We start from the raw sequence: 21,608 nt of genomic DNA on the forward strand, positions 1-21,608 counted from the left end.
GACTACTACAAGACAACAAACTACAAGAACTAGAAAGACTACTACAAGACAAAGAACTACAAGAACTATGAAGACTACTACAAAACAAAGAACTACAAGAACTATAAAGACTACTACAAAACAAAGAACTACAAGAACTATGAAGACTACTACAAAACAAAGAACTACAAGAACTAGAAAGACTACTACAAAACAAAGAACTACAAGAACTAGAAAGACTACTACAAAACAAAGAACTACAAGAACTAGAAAGACTACTACAAGACAACAAACTACAAGAACTAGAAAGACTACTACAAGACAAAGAACTACAAGAACTAGAAAGACTACTACAAGACAAAGAACTACAAGAACTATGAAGACTACTACAAGAGAACAAACTACAAGAACTAGAAAGACTACTACAAAACAAAGAACTAGAAAGACTACTACAAGACAACAAACTACAAGAACTAGAAAGACTACTACAAAACAAAGAACTACAAGAACTAGAAAGACTACTACAAAACAAAGAACTACAAGAACTAGAAAGACTACTACAAAACAACAAACTACAAGAACTAGAAAGACTACTACAAAACAAAGAACTACAAGAACTAGAAAGACTACTACAAAACAAAGAACTACAAGAACTATAAAGACTACTACAAAACAACAAACTACAAGAACTAGAAAGACTACTACAAAACAAAGAACTACAAGAACTAGAAAGACTACTACAAAACAAAGAACTACAAGAACTATGAAGACTACTACAAAACAAAGAACTACAAGAACTATGAAGACTACTACAAAACAAAGAACTACAAGAACTATGAAGACTACTACAAAACAAAGAACTACAAGAACTATGAAGACTACTACAAAACAAAGAACTACAAGAACTAGAAAGACTACTACAAAACAAAGAACTACAAGAACTATGAAGACTACTACAAAACAAAGAACTACAAGAACTAGAAAGACTACTACAAGACAAAGAACTACAAGAACTATGAAGACTACTACAAAACAAAGAACTACAAGAACTAGAAAGACTACTACAAAACAAAGAACTACAAGAACTATGAAGACTACTACAAAACAAAGAACTACAAGAACTATGAAGACTACTACAAAACAAAGAACTACAAGAACTAGAAAGACTACTACAAAACAAAGAACTACAAGAACTCTCTATCCCAACCCACACCCCAGTCTCCTTCTCTCCAACCCGAAACACATAGTGAGACCCTCAGATTTCAACATTCAGACAGAAATATGATTATAATCAAAGATATTGACATTCATGATGACAGACCAATGATGTCTCCTTCCCTCCAACCCCACGCACATAGTGAGACCCTCAGATTTCAACATTCAGACAGAAATATGATTATAATCAAAGATATTGACATTCATGATGACAGACCAATGTTTCTGTATGTTGACAACATAGCATGGTGTGTATTTGACAGGGAATTTGGCGATTTCTGTATGTTGACAACATAGCATGGTGTGTATTTGACAGGGAATTGGGTGATTTCTGTATGTTGACAACATAGCATGGTGTGTATTTGACAGGGAATTGGGCGATTTCTGTGTGTTGACAACATAGCATGGTGTGTATTTGACAGGGAATTTGGTGATTTCTGTGTGTTGACAACATAGCATGGTGTGTATTTGACAGGGAATTGGGCGATTTCTGTATGTTGACAACATAGCATGGTGTGTATTTGACAGGGAATTGGGCGATTTCTGTATGTTGACAACATAGCATGGTGTGTATTTGACAGGGAATTGGGCGATTTCTGTGTGTTGTCAACATAGCATGGTGTGTATTTGACAGGGAATTTGGTGATTTCTGTGTGTTGACAACATAGCATGGTGTGTATTTGACAGGGAATTGGGCGATTTCTGTATGTTGATCACATAGCATGGTGTGTATTTGACAGGGAATTGGGCGATTTCTGTATGTTGACAACATAGCATGGTGTGTATTTGACAGGGAATTGGGCGATTTCTGTATGTTGACAATATGACCTGTGAAAGCAGTTTGATTAGCACTTAGTGTTGACATTTTAACATGCTCATTGAGTTTGTGTTGACAGTTGAACACAGTCTCTGAGTGGTAACAGACTATTGAGCACTGTGTGTTAACAGTATAACCCGTATTGCATTATGTTATGTTGTATATGCTTTGTACTGTGCCATATTGTGTTGTATTACTCTGTCGCAACATATTTATCTGTGTGAATATTAAAAGAACACACATGCATGCACAAACACACACACACACAAACACACACACACGGTGTGTGTGGGTGTTACAGAGTGTGATGGTGTGTGTGTGGGTGAGTGTTACAGAGTGTGATGGTGTGTGGGTGGGTGTTGCAGAGTGTGATGGTGTGTGTGTGGGTGAGTGTTACAGAGTGTGATGGTGTGTGGGTGGGTGTTGCAGAGTGTGATCGTGTGTGTGTGGGTGTTGCAGAGTGTGATGGTGTGTGTGGGTGTGTTGCAGAGTGTGATGGTGTGTGTGTGTGTGTTGCAGAGTGTGATGGTGTGTGTGTGTGTGTGTTGCACAGTGTGGTGGGGTGTGTGGTGGTGTTGAACAGTGTGATGGGGTGTGTGTGTGTGTTGCAGAGTGTGATGGTGTGTGTGTGTGTGTGTGTGTGTGTTGCAGAGTGTGATGGGGGGGTGTTGCAGAGTGTGATGGTGTGTGTGTGTGTGTGTGTGTTGCAGAGTGTGATGGTGTGTGTGTGTGTGTGTTGCAGAGTGTGATGGTGTGTGTGTGTGTTGCACAGTGTGGTGGGGTGTGTGGTGGTGTTGCAGAGTGTGATGGGGTGTGTGTGTGTGTTGCAGAGTGTGATGGTGTGTGTGTGTGTGTGTTGCAGAGTGTGATGGTGTGTGTGTGTTGCACAGTGTGGTGGGGTGTGTGGTGGTGTTGCAGAGTGTGATGGTGTGTGTGGGTGTTGCAGAGTGTGATTAGGTGGGTGTTACAGAATGTGGTGGTGTGTGTGTTGCAGAGTGTGATGGCGTGTGGGGTGGTGTTGCAGTGTATGATGAGGTGTGTGTGTGTGTTGCAGAGTGTGATGGGGTGTGTGTGTGGGTTTCAGAGTGTGATGGGGTGTGTGTGTGTGGGTTGCAGAGTGTGATGGGGTGTGTGTGGGTTGCAGTGTATGATGGGGTGTGTGTGTGTGTTGCAGTGTGTGATGGGGTGTGTGTGTGGGTTGCAGAGTGTGATGGTGTGTGTGTGTGTGTTGCAGTGTATGATGGGGTGTGTGTGTGTGTGTTGCAGTGTGTGATGGGGTGTGTGTGTGTGTTGCAGTGTGTGATGGGGTGTGTGTGTGTGTTGCAGAGTGTGATGGGGTGTGTGTGTGGGTTGCAGTGTATGATGGGGGTGTGTGTGGGTTGCAGTGTGTGATGGTGTGTGTGTGTGTTGCAGTGTGTGATGGGGTGTGTGTGTGGGTTGCATTGTATGATGGGGTGTGTGTGTGTTGCAGTGTGTGATGGGGTGTGTGTGTGTGTTGCAGTGTGTGATGGGGTGTGTGTGGGTTGCAGTGTGTGATGGGGTGTGTGTGTGGGTTGCAGTGTGTGATGGGGTGTGTGTGGGTTGCAGTGTATGATGGGGGTGTGTGTGGGTTGCAGTGTATGATGGGGTGTGTGTGTGGGTTGCAGTGTGTGATGGGGTGTGTGTGTGGGTTGCAGTGTGTGATGGGGGGCTGTGTGGGTTGCAGTGTATGATGGGGTGTGTGTGTGGGTTGCAGAGTGCCAGCTGCTCCCTGAGTGTGATGGGTTTCGGGGAGTCCATCATGAGCCTGCTGGGTCAGGACAACCCCTGGATCGCTCGGGGCATCGCTTTCGGCGTCGTTCTGCTGCTGCTGGGTATGTGTCCTCCTGCACCCTCCCTGTTCTCTCTACCCTCCCTGCACCCTCCCTGTCTTCTCAGCCCTCCCTGCATCCTCCCTCTGCCCTCCCTGCACCCTCCCTCTGTCTTCTCTGCCCTCCCTGCACCCTCCCTCTGCCCTCCCTGCACCCTCCCTCTGCCCTCCCTGCACCCTCCCTCTGCCCTCCCTGCACCCTCCCTCTGCCCTCCCTGCACCCTCCCTCTGCCTTCTCTATCCTCACTGCACCCTCCCTCTACCCTCCCTGCACCCTCCCGCTGTCTTCTCTACCCTCCCTGCACCCTCTACCCTCCCTGCACCCTCCCTCTGCCTTCTCTACCCTCCCTGCACCCTCCCTCTACCCTCCCTGCACCCTCCCTCTGTCTTCTCTACCCTCCCTGCACCCTCCCTCTACCCTCCCTGCACCCTCCCTCTGTCTTCTCTACCCTCCCTGCACCCTCCCTCTGCCTTCTCTACCCTCCCTGCACCCTCCCTCTACCCTCCCTGCACCCTCCCTCTGTCTTCTCTACCCTCCCTGCACCCTCCCTCTACCCTCCCTGCACCCTCCCTCTGTCTTCTCTACCCTCCCTGCACCCTCCCTCTGCCTTCTCTACCCTCCCTGCACCCTCCCTCTGTCTTCTCTACCCTCCCTGCACCCTCCCTCTGCCTTCTCTACCCTCCCTGCACCCTCCCTCTGTCTTCTCTACCCTCCCTGCACCCTCCCTCTGCCTTCTCTACCCTCCCTGCACCCTCCCTCTGTCCTCTCTGCCCTCCCTGCACCCTCCCTCTGTCTTCTCTACCCTCCCTGCACCCTCCCTCTGTCCTCTCTGCCCTCCCTGCACCCTCCCTCTGTCCTCTCTACCCTCCCTGCACCCTCCCTCTGTCTTCTCTACCCTCCCTGCACCCTCCCTCTGTCTTCTCTACCCTCCCTGCACCCTCCCTCTGCCCTGTTGATGATGACAATGTGTGTGATGTGTTGATGATGACAGCAATTTGTGTGACGTGATGATGACAGCAGTGTGTGTAATGTGTTGATGATGACAGCAATTTGTGTGATGTGATGATGACAGCAATGTGTGTGACATGTTGATGATGACAGCAATGTGTGCGAAGTGATGATGATGACAGCAATGTGTGTGACATGACATGATGATGACAGCAATGTGTGTGACATGTTGATGATGACAGCAATGTGTGTGAAGTGATGATGATGACAGCAGTGTGTGTGACGTGATGATGATGACAGCAGTGTGTGTGACATGATGATGATGACAGCAGTGTGTGTGACGTGATGATGACAACACTGTATGTGACATGATGATGATGACAGCATTGTGTGTGACGTGATGATGACAACACTGTGTGTGACGTGATGATGATGACAGCAGTGTGTGTGACATGTTGATGATGACAGCAATGTGTGTGAAGTGATGATGATGACAGCAATGTGTGTGACATGACATGATGATGACAGCAATGTGTGTGACGTGATGATGACAGCAATATGTGTGACATGATGATGATGACAGCAATGTGTGTGACATGATGATGACAGCAATGTGTGTGACATGATGATGACAACACTGTGTGTGACATGATGATGATGACAGCAGTGTGTGTGACATGATGATGATGACAGCAATGTGTGTGACGTGATGATGATGACAGCAATGTGTGTGACATGATGATGACAGCAATGTGTGTGACGTGATGATGATGACAGCAATGTGTGTGACATGATGATGACAGCAATATGTGTGACATGATGATGATGACAGCAATGTGTGTGACATGATGATGACAGCAATGTGTGTGACATGATGATGACAACACTGTGTGTGACATGATGATGACAACACTGTGTGTGACATGATGATGATGACAGCAATGTGTGTGACGTGATGATGATGACAGCAATGTGTGTGACATGATGATGACAGCAATATGTGTGACATGATGATGATGACAGCAATGTGTGTGACATGATGATGACAGCAATGTGTGTGACATGATGATGATGACAACACTGTGTGTGACAGGGATCAATGTGGCGGGGGTGAAGTGGGTGATCCGACTGCAGCTGATTCTGCTGCTGATCCTGTTCATGTCGGCCATGGACCTGCTGGTGGGGTCCTTCGTCCACACTGACCCTGGTCAGTTCCTTCACACAGCACTGCATTGCACCACACTACACTTCACAGCATTACACTTCACAGCACTTCACAGCACAACACCACACTACACTTCACTGCACTGCACCACACTACACTTCACAGCACCACACTACACTTCACAGCACTGCACCACACTACACTTCACTGCACTGCACCACACTACACTTCACAGCACCACACTACACTTCACAGCACTGCATCACACAACACTTCACAGCACTGCACCACACTACACTTCACAGCACACTTCACAGCACTGCACCACACTGCACTTCACAGCACTGCATCACACAACACTTCACAGCACTGCACCACACTACACTTCACAGCACTGCACCACACTACACTTCACAGCACACTTCACAGCACTGCACCACACTACACTTCACAGCACTGCACCACACTACACTTCACAGCACACTTCACAGCACTGCACCACACTACACTTCACAGCACTGCATCACACAACACTTCACAGCACTGCACCACACTACACTTCACAGCACTGCACCACACTACACTTCACAGCACTGCATCACACAACACTTCACAGCACTGCACCACACTACACTTCACAGCACACTTCACAGCACTGCACCACACTACACTTCACAGCACACTTCACAGCACTGCACCACACTACACTTCACAGCACTGCACCACACTACACTTCACAGCACCACACTACACTTCACAGCACTGCACCACACTACACTTCACAGCACCACACTACACTTCACAGCACTGCACCACACAACACTTCACAGCACCACACTACACTTCACAGCACTGCACCACACTACACTTCACAGCACCACACTACACTTCACAGCACTGCACCACACAACACTTCACAGCACCACACTACACTTCACACCACTGCACCACACTACACTTCACAGCACCACACTACACTTCACAGCACTGCACCACACTACACTTCACAACACCACACTACATTTCACATCACTGCACCACACTACACTTCACAGCACCACACTACACTTCACAGCACTGCACCACACTACACTTCACAGCACCACACTACACTTCACAGCACTGCACCACACAACACTTCACAGCACTGCACCACACTACACTTCACAGCACTGCACCACACTACACTTCACAGCACCACACTACACTTCACAGCACTGCACCACACTACACTTCACAACACCACACTACACTTCACAGCACTGCACCACACTACACTTCACAGCACTGCACCATACTACACTTCACTGCACCCCACTACACTTCACAGCACTGCACCATACTACACTTCACTACACCCCACTACACTTCACAGCACTGCACCACACTACACTTCACAACACCACACTACACTTCACAGCACTGCACCACACTACACTTCACTTCACTGCACCACACTACACTTCACAGCACTGCACCACACTACACTTCACTTCACTGCACCACACTACACTTCACAGCACACTTCACAGCACTGCACCACACTACACTTCACTTCACTGCACCACACTACACTTCACAGCACTGCACCACACAACACTTCACAGCACCACACTACACTTCACACCACTGCACCACACTACACTTCACAGCACCACACTACACTTCACAGCACTGCACCACACTACACTTCACAACACCACACTACATTTCACATCACTGCACCACACTACACTTCACAGCACCACACTACACTTCACAGCACTGCACCACACTACACTTCACAGCACCACACTACACTTCACAGCACTGCACCACACAACACTTCACAGCACTGCACCACACTACACTTCACAGCACTGCACCACACTACACTTCACAGCACCACACTACACTTCACAGCACTGCACCACACTACACTTCACAACACCACACTACACTTCACAGCACTGCACCACACTACACTTCACAGCACTGCACCATACTACACTTCACTGCACCCCACTACACTTCACAGCACTGCACCATACTACACTTCACTACACCCCACTACACTTCACAGCACTGCACCACACTACACTTCACAACACCACACTACACTTCACAGCACTCCACCACACTACACTTCACTTCACTGCACCACACTACACTTCACAGCACTGCACCACACTACACTTCACTTCACTGCACCACACTACACTTCACAGCACACTTCACAGCACTGCACCACACTACACTTCACTTCACTGCACCACACTACACTTCACAGCACTGCACCACACTTCACAGCACAGCACCACACTTCACAGCACAGCACCACACTACACTTCACTGCACCACACAACACTTCACAGCACTGCACCACACTACACTTCACTGCACCACACTACACTTCACAGCACTGCACCACACTTCACAGCACAGCACCACACTTCACAGCACAGCACCACACTACACTTCACTGCACCACACAACACTTCAGAGCACTGCACCACACTACACTTCACAACACCACACTACCCCTTCACAGCACTGCACCACACTACACTTCACCACATTACACAACACAATACTGCCGTCCACACCACACCACACCACACAGCACCACACCACACCACACCACACAGCACCACACCACACAGCACCACACCACACCACACAGCACCACACCACACCACACCACACCACACAGCACCACACCACACAGCACCACACCACACCACACCACACAGCACCACACCACACCACACAGCACCACACCACACCACACCACACAGCACCACACCACACAGCACCACACCACACCACACCACACAGCACCACACCACACCACACAGCACCACACCACACAGCACCACACAGCACAACACCACACCACACCACACAGCACCACACCACACAGCACCACACCACACCACACAGCACAACACCACACCACACAGCACCACACCACACCACACAGCACCACACCACACCACACAGCACCACACCACACAGCACCACACAGCACAACACCACACCACACCACACCACACCACACCACACAGCACCACACCACACCACACAGCACAACACCACACCACACAGCACAACACCACACCACACAGCACCACACCACACCACACAGCACAACACCACACCACACCACACAGCACAACACCACACCACACCACACAGCACCACACCACACCACACAGCAGCACACCACACCACACCACACCACACCACACAGCACAACACCACACCACACAACACCACACAGCACCACACCACACCACACAGCACCACACCACACCACACAGCACCACACCACACCACACAGCACCACACAACACAGCACCACACCACACCACACAGCACCACACCACACAGCACAACACCACACAGCACTACACCACACCACACAGCACCACACCACACCACACCACACAGCACCACACCACACCACACCACACAACACCACACCACACAGCACAACACCACACCACACCACACAGCACCACACCACACCACACCACACCACACCACACCACACCACACCACACAGCACAACACCACACCACACAGCACCACACAGCACAACACCACACCACACAGCACCACACAACACCACACAGCACCACACCACACCACACCACACCACACAGCACCACACCACACCACACAACACCACACCACACCACACCACACCACACAGCACCACACAGCACCACACCACACAGCACCACACCACACCACACCACACAGCACCACACCACACCACACAACACCACACAGCACCACACCACACCACACAGCACCACACCACACCACACAACACAATACTGCAGTCCATACCGCACCACACCACACTACACCACACAACACAATACTGCGGTCCATACCACACCACACCACACAGCACCACACCACACCACACCACACCACACCACACAGCACCACACCACACCACACCACACCACACCACACAGCACCACACCACACCACACCACACCACACCACACAGCACCACACCACACCACACCACACCACACCACACAGCACCACACCACACCACACCACAATACAACACATCACACAACACAATACTGCGGTCCATACCACACCACACAGCACCACACCACACCACACCACACCACAACACAACACACCACAACACAACACAACACACAGCACCACACAACACAATACTGCGGTCCATACCACACCACACAGCACCACACCACACCACACCACACCACACCACACCACACCACAACACAACACAACACAACACACCACAACACAACACAACACACAGCACCACACAACACAATACTGCGGTCCATACCACACCACACAGCACCACACCACACCACACCACACCACACCACACAGCACCACACCACACCACACCACAATACAACACATCACACAACACAATACTGCGGTCCATACCACACCACACAGCACCACACCACACCACACCACACCACAACACAACACAACACAACACACCACAACACAACACAACACACAGCACCACACAACACAATACTGCGGTCCATACCACACCACACAGCACCACACCACACCACACCACACCACACCACACAGCACCACACCACACCACACCACACCACACCACACCACAACACAACACACCACACAGCACCACACCACACCACACCACAATACAACACATCACACAACACAATACTGCGGTCCATACCACACCACACAGCACCACACCACACCACACCACACCACACCACACAGCACCACACCACACCACACCACACCACACCACACAGCACCACACCACACCACACCACAACACAACACACCACACAACACAATACTGCGGTCCATACCACACCACACCACACCACACAGCACCACACCACACCACATCACACCACACCACACCACAACACAACACAACACAACACAACACAATACTGCGGTCCACTGCAGCACACCACACCACACCACACCACACCACACCACACCACACTACACCACACAGCATTATTTCCATGACGGGACTGACAGTAGGGACAACATCTTCACCACATCACACCACAGCACACCACAGCACACCACACCACACCACAGCACACCACACCACAGCACACCACAGCACACAGCATTATTTCCATGACAGGACTGACAGAAGGGACAACATCTTCACCACATCACACCACACAGCACCACAGCACAGCACACCACACCACAGCACAGCACACCACACCACAGCACACCACAGCACACAGCATTATTTCCATGACAGGACTGACAGAAGGGACAACATCTTCACCACATCAAGAGGAGAAATCCTTCTGTCTGTAACCACCACACTGACCTGGACATGTCTAGTTCAACACTGACTGTTATGGTACTCACTGTGTGTTGCTTTTGATATATGTCAGGTCATCATTATTGTCTTTTTTATTTTATTTTTATTTATTATTATTATTATTATTGTTATCATTATTATTATTATTTTCCTTTTTTTTCCCCTTTTTTTCCCCTTTTTTTTCTTTCTCTCTCAAGGCCTGACTAAGCGCGTTGAATTACGCTGCTGGTCAGGCATCTGCTTGGCAGATGTGGTGTAGCGTATATGGATTTGTCCGAATGCAGTGACGCCTGCTTGAGCTACTGATACTGATACTGTCATAGGGCCCCTTCATTAATGACTTCATGTGTGTGTGCGTGTGTATGTGTGTGTGTGCATGTGTGTGTGTGCATGTGTGTGTGTGTGCATGTGTGTGTGTGTGCATATGTGTGTGCATACGTGTGTTGTTTTCAAACAGAGGAGGGAGTGACGGGCTACCGTGAGGTCAACTTTCTGAACAACTCGGGCCCAGATTACGCTGAGGGCGAGGGCTTCTTCTCCATCTTTGGTCTCTTCTTCGCCACGGTGACGGGGATTCTGGCGGGCATCAACATGTCTGGAGATCTGCGGGATCCCTTCCACAACATCCCCCGTGGCACTCTGGCTGCCCTGGGGGTGGGGTCAGTGCAGCCCATGGCTGTCGCCCCTTCTGTCCTGAATCCCACTGGTGGCCTTTCTCATTTGGCCTTTCTCCTCTTGGCCTTTCTCCTCTGGCCTTTCTCCTCTCACCCTTTCTCCTCTGGCCTTTCTCCTTTGGCCTTTCCCTTTCTCCTCTTGGCCTTTTTCCTCTCACCCTTTCTCCTCTCACCCTCTCACCTTTTCTCCTCTCACCCTTTCTCCTCTCACCCTCTCACCCTTTCTCCTCTCACCCTTTCTCCTCTCACCCTCTCACCCTTTCTCCTCTCACCCTTTCTCCTCTCACCCTTTCTCCTCTGGCCTTTCTCCTCTCACCCTTTCTCCTTTGGCCTTTCTCCTCTCACCCTTTCTCCTCTCACCCTTTCTCCTCTCACCCTTTCTCCTTTGGCCTTTCTCCTCTCGCCCTTTCTCCTCTCACCCTTTCTCCTCTCACCCTTTCTCCTCTGGCCTTCTCCTCTCACCCTTTCTCCTCTCACCCTTTCCCCTCTCACCCTTTCTCCTCTCACCCTTTCTCCTCTCACCCTTTCTCCTCTCTGCCTTTCTCCTCTCACCCTTTCTCCTCTCACCCTTTCTCCTCTCGGCCTTTCTCCTCTCACCCTTTCTCCTCTCACCCTTTCTCCTTTCACCCTTTCTCCTCTCACCCTTTCTCCTCTCACCCTTTCTCCTCTCACCCTTTCTCCTCTCACCCTTTCCCCTCTCACCCTTTCTCCTCTCACCCTTTCTCCTCTCACCCTTTCTCCTCTCACCCTTTCTCCTCTCACCCTTTCTCCTCTCGGCCTTTCTCCTCTCACCCTTTCTCCTCTCACCCTTTCTCCTTTCACCCTTTCCCCTCTCACCCTTTCTCCTCTCACCCTTTCTCCTCTCACCCTTTCCCCTCTCACCCTTTCTCCTCTTGGCCTTTCTCCTCTCACCCTTTCTCCTCTCACCCCACCCTTTCTCCTCTCACCCTTTCTCCTTTCTCCTCTCACCCTTTCTCCTCTCACCCTTTCTCCTCTGGCCTTTCTCCCAAGTTTGACTAGAAAATCAAACTGAGCATCTAGTCTTTGGGATGAGATGATAAACCGAGGTCCCATATGCAGCGTGCTCTTGGCACACTGAAAAAGAACCCACGACAATGAGAACTTTGTCCTCTGGCAAAATTATATATGTAAAAAGAAATCCACTCTGATGGGTACACAAACATATAAGCATGCACTCAAGGCCTCACCAGCGCATTGGGTTATGTTGTTGTCAGGCATCTGCCTAGCAGATGTGTAGCGTATATGGATTTGTCCAAACGCAGTGACGCTTCCATGAGAAACTGAAACAAACTGAAAGTCTATTGGGGAGGGAAGCAGAACTTTGCCACAATTTACAGCCATTCAGAATGGAGGCTGGTGAAGTAGGACTGGCACAAATCTGGTTTTTCAGCAATATTGCCCCCCACCTCCCCCTTTTTTTTTTCTTTGTTTGCTATTCCATCATCTGCACCGTTTCAGTGGCATTACTCCCAAACACAGCCACACCCCCAAACACAGCCACACCCAGCCACACCCCCAAACACAGCCACACCTCCAAACACAACCACACACAGCCACACCCCCAAACACAGCCACACCCCCAAACACACAGCCACACCCCCAAACACAGCCACACACAGCCACACCCCCAAACACAGCCACACCTCCAAACACAACCACACACAGCCACACCCCCAAACACAGCCACACCCCCAAACACACAGCCACACCCCCAAACACAGCCACACCCCCAAACACATCCACAGCCCCAAACATACAGCCACACCCCCAAACACAGCCACACACAGCCACACCCCCAAACACAGCCACACCCCCAAACAGCCACAGCCCCAAACACACCACACCTCCAAACACAGCCACACCCCCAAACATAGCCGCCACCCCAAACTGTGTGTGTGTGTGTATGTTTGTGTGTGTGTATGTCTGTCTGTCTGTATGTATGTGTGTGGTGTGGGTGATGGGTGTGGTGTGGGTGTGGTGTGGTATGTATGTATGTCTGTATGTGTGTATGTCTGTGTGTGCAGGACCAGCCTGTACATCTTCTTCATCCTGGTGCTGGGGGCCACCTGTGTGCGATCCTACCTGCTGGATGACTACATGATCGCTGAGAAGGTGAGGGCTGTGCTGGACACCTGTATCACACCTACATGACACCTGCATGACACCTACATTACACCTGCATCACACCTACATCACACCTACATCATATCTACATGACACCTACATCATACCTGCATCACACCTACATCATACCTGCATGACACCTACACCATACCTGCACAACACCTACATAACACCTGCATAACACCTACATCACACTTGCATAACACCTGCACCATACCTACATGACACCTACATGACTCATACATCACACCTGCATCACACCTACATCACACCTGCATCATACCTACATCACACCTGTATGACACCTACATTACAACTGCATGACACCTGAGGTACCTGCATCATATGTCAGTGACAGGTGTGCTGTGGCTGCCAGGGCTGTACCTGTCGTCAGTGTCAGTGTGTAATGATAGTGACGATGATGTTGCAGGTATCAGTGACAGGTGTGCTGTGGCTGTCAGGGCTGTACCTGTCGTCAGTGTCAGTGTGTAATGATAGTGACGATGATGTTGCAGGTGTCAGTGACAGGTGTGCTGTGGCTGCCAGGGCTGTACCTGTCGTCAGTGTCAGTGTGTAATGATAGTGACGATGATGTTGCAGGTGTCAGTGACAGGTGTGCTGTGGCTGCCATGGCTGTACCTGTCATCAGTGTCAGTGTGTAATGATAGTGACGATGATGTTGCAGGTGTCAGTGACAGGTGTGCTGTGGCTGCCAGGGCTGTACCTGTCATCAGTGTCAGTGTGTAATGATAGTGACGATGATGTTGCAGGTATCAGTGACAGGTGTGCTGTGGCTGTCAGGGCTGTACCTGTCGTCAGTTTCATCGTGCATGGGCAGTCTGTATGGCCCACCCCGCATCCTGCAGTCCATCGCCAGTGAGAACGTCATCCCCGTCATCCGTGTGCTGAGTCATGGGGTGAGTCACTGCTCACTGCTCACTGCTCACACCCTGTCCTCACACTATGTCATCCGTGTGCTGAGTCATGGGCTGAGTCACTCCCTCACTGCTCACTGCTCACTCCCTGTCCTCACACTACATCATCCGTGTGCTGAGTCATGGGCTGAGTCACTCCCTCACTGCTCACTGCTCACGCCCTGTCCTCACACTACATCATCCGTGTGCTGAGTCATGGGCTGAGTCACTCCCTCACTGCTCACTGCTCACTCCCTGTCCCCACACTACATCATCCGTGTGCTGAGTCATGGGCTGAGTCACTCCCTCACTGCTCACTGCTCACGCCCTGTCCCCACACTACGTCATCCGTGTGCTGAGTCATGGGCTGAGTCACTCCCTCACTGCTCACTGCTCACACCCTGTCCTCACACTACGTCATCCGTGTGCTGAGTCATGGGCTGAGTCACTCCCTCACTGCTCACTGCTCACGCCCTGTCCTCACACTACATCATCCGTGTGCTGAGTCATGGGCTGAGTCACTCCCTCACTGCTCACTGCTCACTCCCTGTCCCCACACTACGTCATCCGTGTGCTGAGTCATGGGCTGAGTCACTCCCTCACTGCTCACTGCTCACGCCCTGTCCCCACACTACGTCATCCGTGTGCTGAGTCATGGGCTGAGTCACTCCCTCACTGCTCACTGCTCACGCCCTGTCCCCACACTACGTCATCCGTGTGCTGAGTCATGGGCTGAGTCACTCCCTCACTCCCTGTTCCCACAGTAGAGTGACAAAGATGTGTTTCCCTGGCTCTGTTCCCTCCACCTTTTGGAACCCAGATAGAAAAGCTGTTTCCACACACACACGCGCTCACGCATGCACACACACACACACACATGCACACACACACATGCACACACACACACAAGAGAAACGTCTACCTTCCATTCAATCCAACCGTCTTCATTCCACCAAAGGGAAAACCTACAAAGACTTCAGTCGTCAGGACCCTGAAAACAGAGATGGCTTTAGGATTTGTAGGAGTAATCTCCATGCCCTGGAATTGTAACAACTGAGAAAAGTAAAAGGCAAAGGACACACATCCCCATGCATACATCATCTTCCTTCAGCTGACAAAGGACACACATCCCCATGCATACATCATCTTCCTTCAGCTGACAAAGGACACACATCCCCATGCATACATCATCTTCCTTCAGCTGACAAAGGACACACATCCCCATGCATACATCATCTTCCTTCAGCTGACAAAGGACACACATCATGCATACATCATCTTCCTTCAGCTGACAAAGGACACACATCCCCATGCATTCATCAGCTGACAAAGGACACACATCTCCATACATACATCATCTTCCTTCAGCTGACAAAGAACACACATCCCCATGCATTCATCATCTTCAGCTGACAAAGAACACACATCCCCATGCATTCATCATCTTCCTTCAGCTGACAAAGAACACACATCCCCATGCATTCATCATCTTCCTTCAGCTGACAAAGGACACACATCCCCATGCATACATCATCTTCAGCTGACAAAGGACACACATCCCCATGCATTCATCATCTTCCTTCAGCTGACAAAGGACACATCCCCATGCATACATCATCTTCAGCTGACAAAGGACACATCCCCATGCATTCATCAGCTTCCTTCAGCTGACAAAGAAGCAAAACTGCCCCCAGCACAGCATGGCTTCAGATTGGTGGAAAGGTGTTTTACAAGAAAGTTGTTTGACAAGAAAGGTGTTTGACAAGAAAAAAGGTGTTTGACGAGAAAGAAAGTGTTTGACAAGGAAGACGTTTGACCAGAAGAAAGGTGTTTTACAAGGAAGGTGTTTGACAAGAAAGGTCTTTGACAAGAAAGGTCTTTGACAGGAAAAAAGGTGTTTGACAAAAGTGTTTGACAAGAAGAAAGGTGTTTGACAAGAAGAAAGGGGCTTGATAAGAAAAAAGGTGTTTGACAAAAAGAAACCAACCCTTAATCAGGAATGTGTACACCATTCTTAAAAGAACACGGACAAAGAACTCTCTCTATCTATCTATCTATCTATCTATATCTATATATATTTATATATATATGTAAGTGTATAGATATATGTGTGTGTGTTGTGCAGTGAGGCCCCAACAAGGTTCCAGCGCCAGCCCTGGTGGTGATTATATGTATATGTATATGTGTGTGTTGTGCACCGAGGCCCCAACAAGGTTCCTGTACCAGCCCTGGTGGTGATATATACATGTGTGTTGTACAGCGAGGCCCCATCAAGGTTCCTGTACCAGCCCTGGTGGTGATATATACATGTGTGTTGTGCAGCGAGGCCCCATCAAGGTTCCTGTACCAGCCCTGGTGGTGATATATACATGTGTGTTGTGCAGCGAGGCCCCAACAAGGTTCCTGTACCAGCCCTGGTGGTGATATATACATGTGTGTTGTGCAGCGAGGCCCCAACAAGGTTCCTGTACCAGCCCTGGTGGTGATATATACATGTGTGTTGTGCAGCGAGGCCCCATCAAGGTTCCTGTACCAGCCCTGGTGGTGATATATACATGTGTGTTGTGCAGCGAGGCCCCATCAAGGTTCCTGTACCAGCCCTGGTGGTGATATATACATGTGTGTTGTGCAGCGAGGCCCCAACAAGGTTCCTGTACCAGCCCTGGTGGTGATATATACATGTGTGTTGTGCAGCGAGGCCCCAACAAGGTTCCTGTACCAGCCCTGGTGGTGATATATACATGTGTGTTGTACAGCGAGGCCCCATCAAGGTTCCTGTACCAGCCCTGGTGGTGATATATACATGTGTGTTGTGCAGCGAGGCCCCAACAAGGTTCCTGTACCAGCCCTGGTGGTGATATATACATGTGTGTTGTGCAGCGAGGCCCCATCAAGGTTCCTGTACCAGCCCTGGTGGTGATATATACATGTGTGTTGTGCAGCGAGGCCCCAACAAGGTTCCTGTACCAGCCCTGGTGGTGATATATACATGTGTGTTGTGCAGCGAGGCCCCAACAAGGTTCCGGTGCCAGCCCTGGTGGTGATATATACATGTGTGTTGTGCAGCGAGGCCCCAACAAGGTTCCTGTACCAGCCCTGGTGGTGATATATACATGTGTGTTGTGCAGCGAGGCCCCAACAAGGTTCCTGTACCAGCCCTGGTGGTGATATATACATGTGTGTTGTACAGCGAGGCCCCATCAAGGTTCCGGTGCCAGCCCTGGTGGTGATATATACATGTGTGTTGTGCAGCGAGGCCCCAACAAGGTTCCGGTGCCAGCCCTGGTGGTGATCACACTGGTGGTCCTGCTCTTCATCTGCATCGGCGACGTCAACTCCCTAGCGCCTGTGGTCACCACCGCCTTCATGCTCACCTATGCTGCTATCGACTACTCCTACTTCGCTCTGGCCATGTCCTACGACAGGCGGCAGGAGAGAGAGGCCAGGTGAGGCCTCACGGTGGCCCAGTGGGTAATGCCAGTGTCGGCGGGTTGGGGTCCCCTCCACTGGCCCCTGAATGGTGGTGGGGAGCCACTTGAACTGCAGGTCCCATGCGCAGTTTGAGCTCAGCGCACATTGGGGGGAAATGTAAAAATAAAACCAAAGAACCCAACTCATGGTAACAGAAGGGTTGTGCTTCACTAAACAGTGCAGAAAAATCCACTTTGACAGCAGAGTGAATTTATAGAACGTGTTTTGAGAGGAAAAATAAGCTCCATTTCACAGCCTTTGTTGAAAGTGCTGAAGGCATTTTGAGACCAGAAAGAAACAGGTGTGATGAGGTGTGTCATGAGGTGCGTTGTGATGATGTTTGTGATGAGGGATGTGTGTGATGAGGTATGTGTTGTGGTGTGTGATGAGGTTTGATGTATGTGATGAGGTATGATGTGTGATGAACATGTTGTGTGATATATGTGATGTGGTTTGTGATGAGGTATGTTGTGTGATGAGGTATGTGATGTTGTGTGTGGTGAGGTATGTGATGTGGTGTGCGGTGAGGTATGTGATGTGGTGTGTGATGAGGTATGTTGTGTGATGAGTTATGTGATGAGGTGTGAGATGAGGTATGTTGTGTGATGAGGTATGTTGTGCGATATGTGTGATGAGGTATGTGATGTGATATGATGGATGTGATGAGGTATGATGTGTGATGAGGTATGTGAGGTGGTGTGTGATGTGGTGTGTGTGATGTGGTATGTGATAAGGTATGCTGTGTGATGTATATGATATGGTGTGTGATGAGGTGTGCTGTGTGTTGTGTGTGATGAGGGATGTGATGTGATATGTGATGAGGTATATGATGTGGTGTGAGATGAGGTATGTGTGTGATGAGGTATGTCTTGTGGTGTGTGATGAGTAATGTTGTGTGATGTGTGTGATGAGGTATGTGATGTGATGTGTGCAGTGAGGTGTGTGATGTGTGCAAAGAAGGGTGTGATGAGGTATTTGATGTGGTGTGTGTGATGTGTGCTATGAGGTGTGCGATGTGTGTGTCAGGTTCACAAGCCGTGCCCCCACAGAGCCCAGCAAGGCACAGAAGGCTGCGGACTCCGATCCCGTCAATGGTTTCCTGTTCCACGACAAAACCATCGACATCTCTTCACACAAGGTGCCTCCCCCTCTCTCTGTCTCTGTCTCTCTCCCTCTCTCTCTCTCTCTCTTCAGCTACCTGACGATTGATGTCACATCTCCCCCTCTCTCTCTTTCTCTCTCCAGCAACCTGAGGATTGATGTCACATCTCTCCCCCTGTCTCTCTCTTTCTCTCTCCAGCAACCTGAGGATTGATGTCACATCTCCCCCCCCTCTCTCTCTCTTTCTCTCTCCAGCAACCTGAGGATTGATGTCACATCTCCCCCCCCTCTCTCTCTCTTTCTCTCTCCAGCAACCTGAGGATTGATGTCACATCTCTCCCCCTGTCTCTCTCTTTCTCTCTCCAGCAACCTGAGGATTGATGTCACATCTCCCCCCCCTCTCTCTCTCTTTCTCTCTCCAGCAACCTGAGGATTGGTGTCACATCACCCCTCTCTCCCTCTCCCCTCTCCCTTTCTCACCCTCTCTCTCTCTGTCTCTCCAGCTACCTGAGGATTGATGTCACATCTCCCCCACCTCTCTCTCTCTTTCTCTCTCCAGCAACCTGAGGATTGATGTCACATCACCCCTCTCTCCCTCTCCCCTCTCTCTCTCCCTTTCTCACCCTCTCTCTCTCTGTCTCTCCAGCAACCTGAGGATTGATGTCACATCTCCCCCACCTCTCTCTCTCTTTCTCTCTCCAGCAACCTGAGGATTGATGTCACATCTCCCCCTCTCTCTCTTTCTCTCTCCAGCAACCTGAGGATTGATGTCACATCTCCCCTCTCTCTCTCTCCCCCCTCTCTCTCCCTTTCTCTCCCTCTCTCTCTCTCTCTGTCTCTCCAGCTACCTGAGGATTGATGTCACATCTCTCCCTCTCTCTCTCTCTAACCCCTCTCTCTCTCCAGCTACCTGAGGATTGATGTCAGATCTCTCTCCTCTCTCTCTCTCTCTCTCCTCTCTCTCTCTCTCTCCCCCCCTCTCTCTCTCTCCAGCTACCCACGACACACACCCCCATACCCACCACCCCCCAAACCCCCACACACCTCACACACACACACACACACACACGGATGTGTTGAGCCATTTTAACCCCCCACCACCCCACAGGACTCGTTTGAGAAGCTGGCAGTGGACCTGGACAAGCTGTTCCCAGAGCGCCTGACACAGCGTGGACAGCACCACCTGGTGAGGAACTCCGCCCTCAGCAACAGTGGCGCCACCACCCCGGAGGCTGATTTTGACGCCAGCACCAAGAGGCGTTTGTCTGGGGGGGAAGTCTCTGGGGAGAACCTGGATGATACTGCACAGCTCCTGGGTCAGTTCACTGTGTGGTGTTGGTCAGTTCACTGTGTTGGTCAGTTCACTGTGTGGTGTTGGTCAGTTCACTGTGTTGGTCAGTTCACTGTGTTGTGTTGGTCAGTTCACTGTGTTGGTCAGTTCACTGTGTTGGTCCGTTCACTGTGTTGGTCAGTTCACTGTGTGGTGTTGGTCAGTTCACTGTGTGGTGTTGGTCAGTTCACTGTGTTGGTCCGTTCACTGTGTTGGTCAGTTCACTGTGTGGTGTTGGTCAGTTCACTGTGTTGGTCAGTTCACTGTGTTGGTCAGTTCACTGTGTGGTGTTGGTCAGTTCACTGTGTTGGTCAGTTCACTGTGTTGGTCAGTTCACTGTGTGGTGTTGGTCAGTTCACTGTGTGGTGTTGGTCCGTTCACTGTGTGGTGTTGGTCAGTTCACTGTGTTGGTCCGTTCACTGTGTTGGTCAGTTCACTGTGTTGGTCCGTTCACTGTGTTGGTCAGTTCACTGTGTTGGTCAGTTCACTGTGTTGGTCAGTTCACTGTGTGGTGTTGGTCAGTTCACTGTGTTGGTCCGTTCACTGTGTTGGTCAGTTCACTGTGTGGTGTTGGTCAGTTCACTGTGTGGTGTTGGTCAGTTCACTGTGTTGGTCAGTTCACTGTGTGGTGTTGGTCAGTTCACTGTGTTGGTCAGTTCAC

At 50.2% G+C, this 21,608-nt stretch overlaps 1 protein-coding gene across 1 annotated transcript in view; it reads left to right on the forward strand.

Moving 5' to 3' along the window:
- The window catches only part of LOC143290981 (solute carrier family 12 member 8-like), a 32,667-nt gene that overhangs the window by 3,619 nt on the left and 7,440 nt on the right, over window positions 1-21,608 (forward strand). The window contains exons 4-11 of the mRNA XM_076600568.1: window positions 3,747-3,864; window positions 5,903-6,016; window positions 11,770-11,971; window positions 14,032-14,119; window positions 14,902-15,048; window positions 18,298-18,491; window positions 19,543-19,654; window positions 20,726-20,933. Coding sequence (XP_076456683.1) covers window positions 3,747-3,864; window positions 5,903-6,016; window positions 11,770-11,971; window positions 14,032-14,119; window positions 14,902-15,048; window positions 18,298-18,491; window positions 19,543-19,654; window positions 20,726-20,933 — 1,183 coding nt within the window. The remainder of the gene's footprint in view (window positions 1-3,746; window positions 3,865-5,902; window positions 6,017-11,769; window positions 11,972-14,031; window positions 14,120-14,901; window positions 15,049-18,297; window positions 18,492-19,542; window positions 19,655-20,725; window positions 20,934-21,608) is intronic.

The sequence above is a fragment of the Babylonia areolata genome, chromosome 16, assembly GCF_041734735.1.
Source record: "Babylonia areolata isolate BAREFJ2019XMU chromosome 16, ASM4173473v1, whole genome shotgun sequence".
In the NCBI taxonomy this organism is placed as follows: Eukaryota; Metazoa; Mollusca; class Gastropoda; order Neogastropoda; family Buccinidae; genus Babylonia; species Babylonia areolata.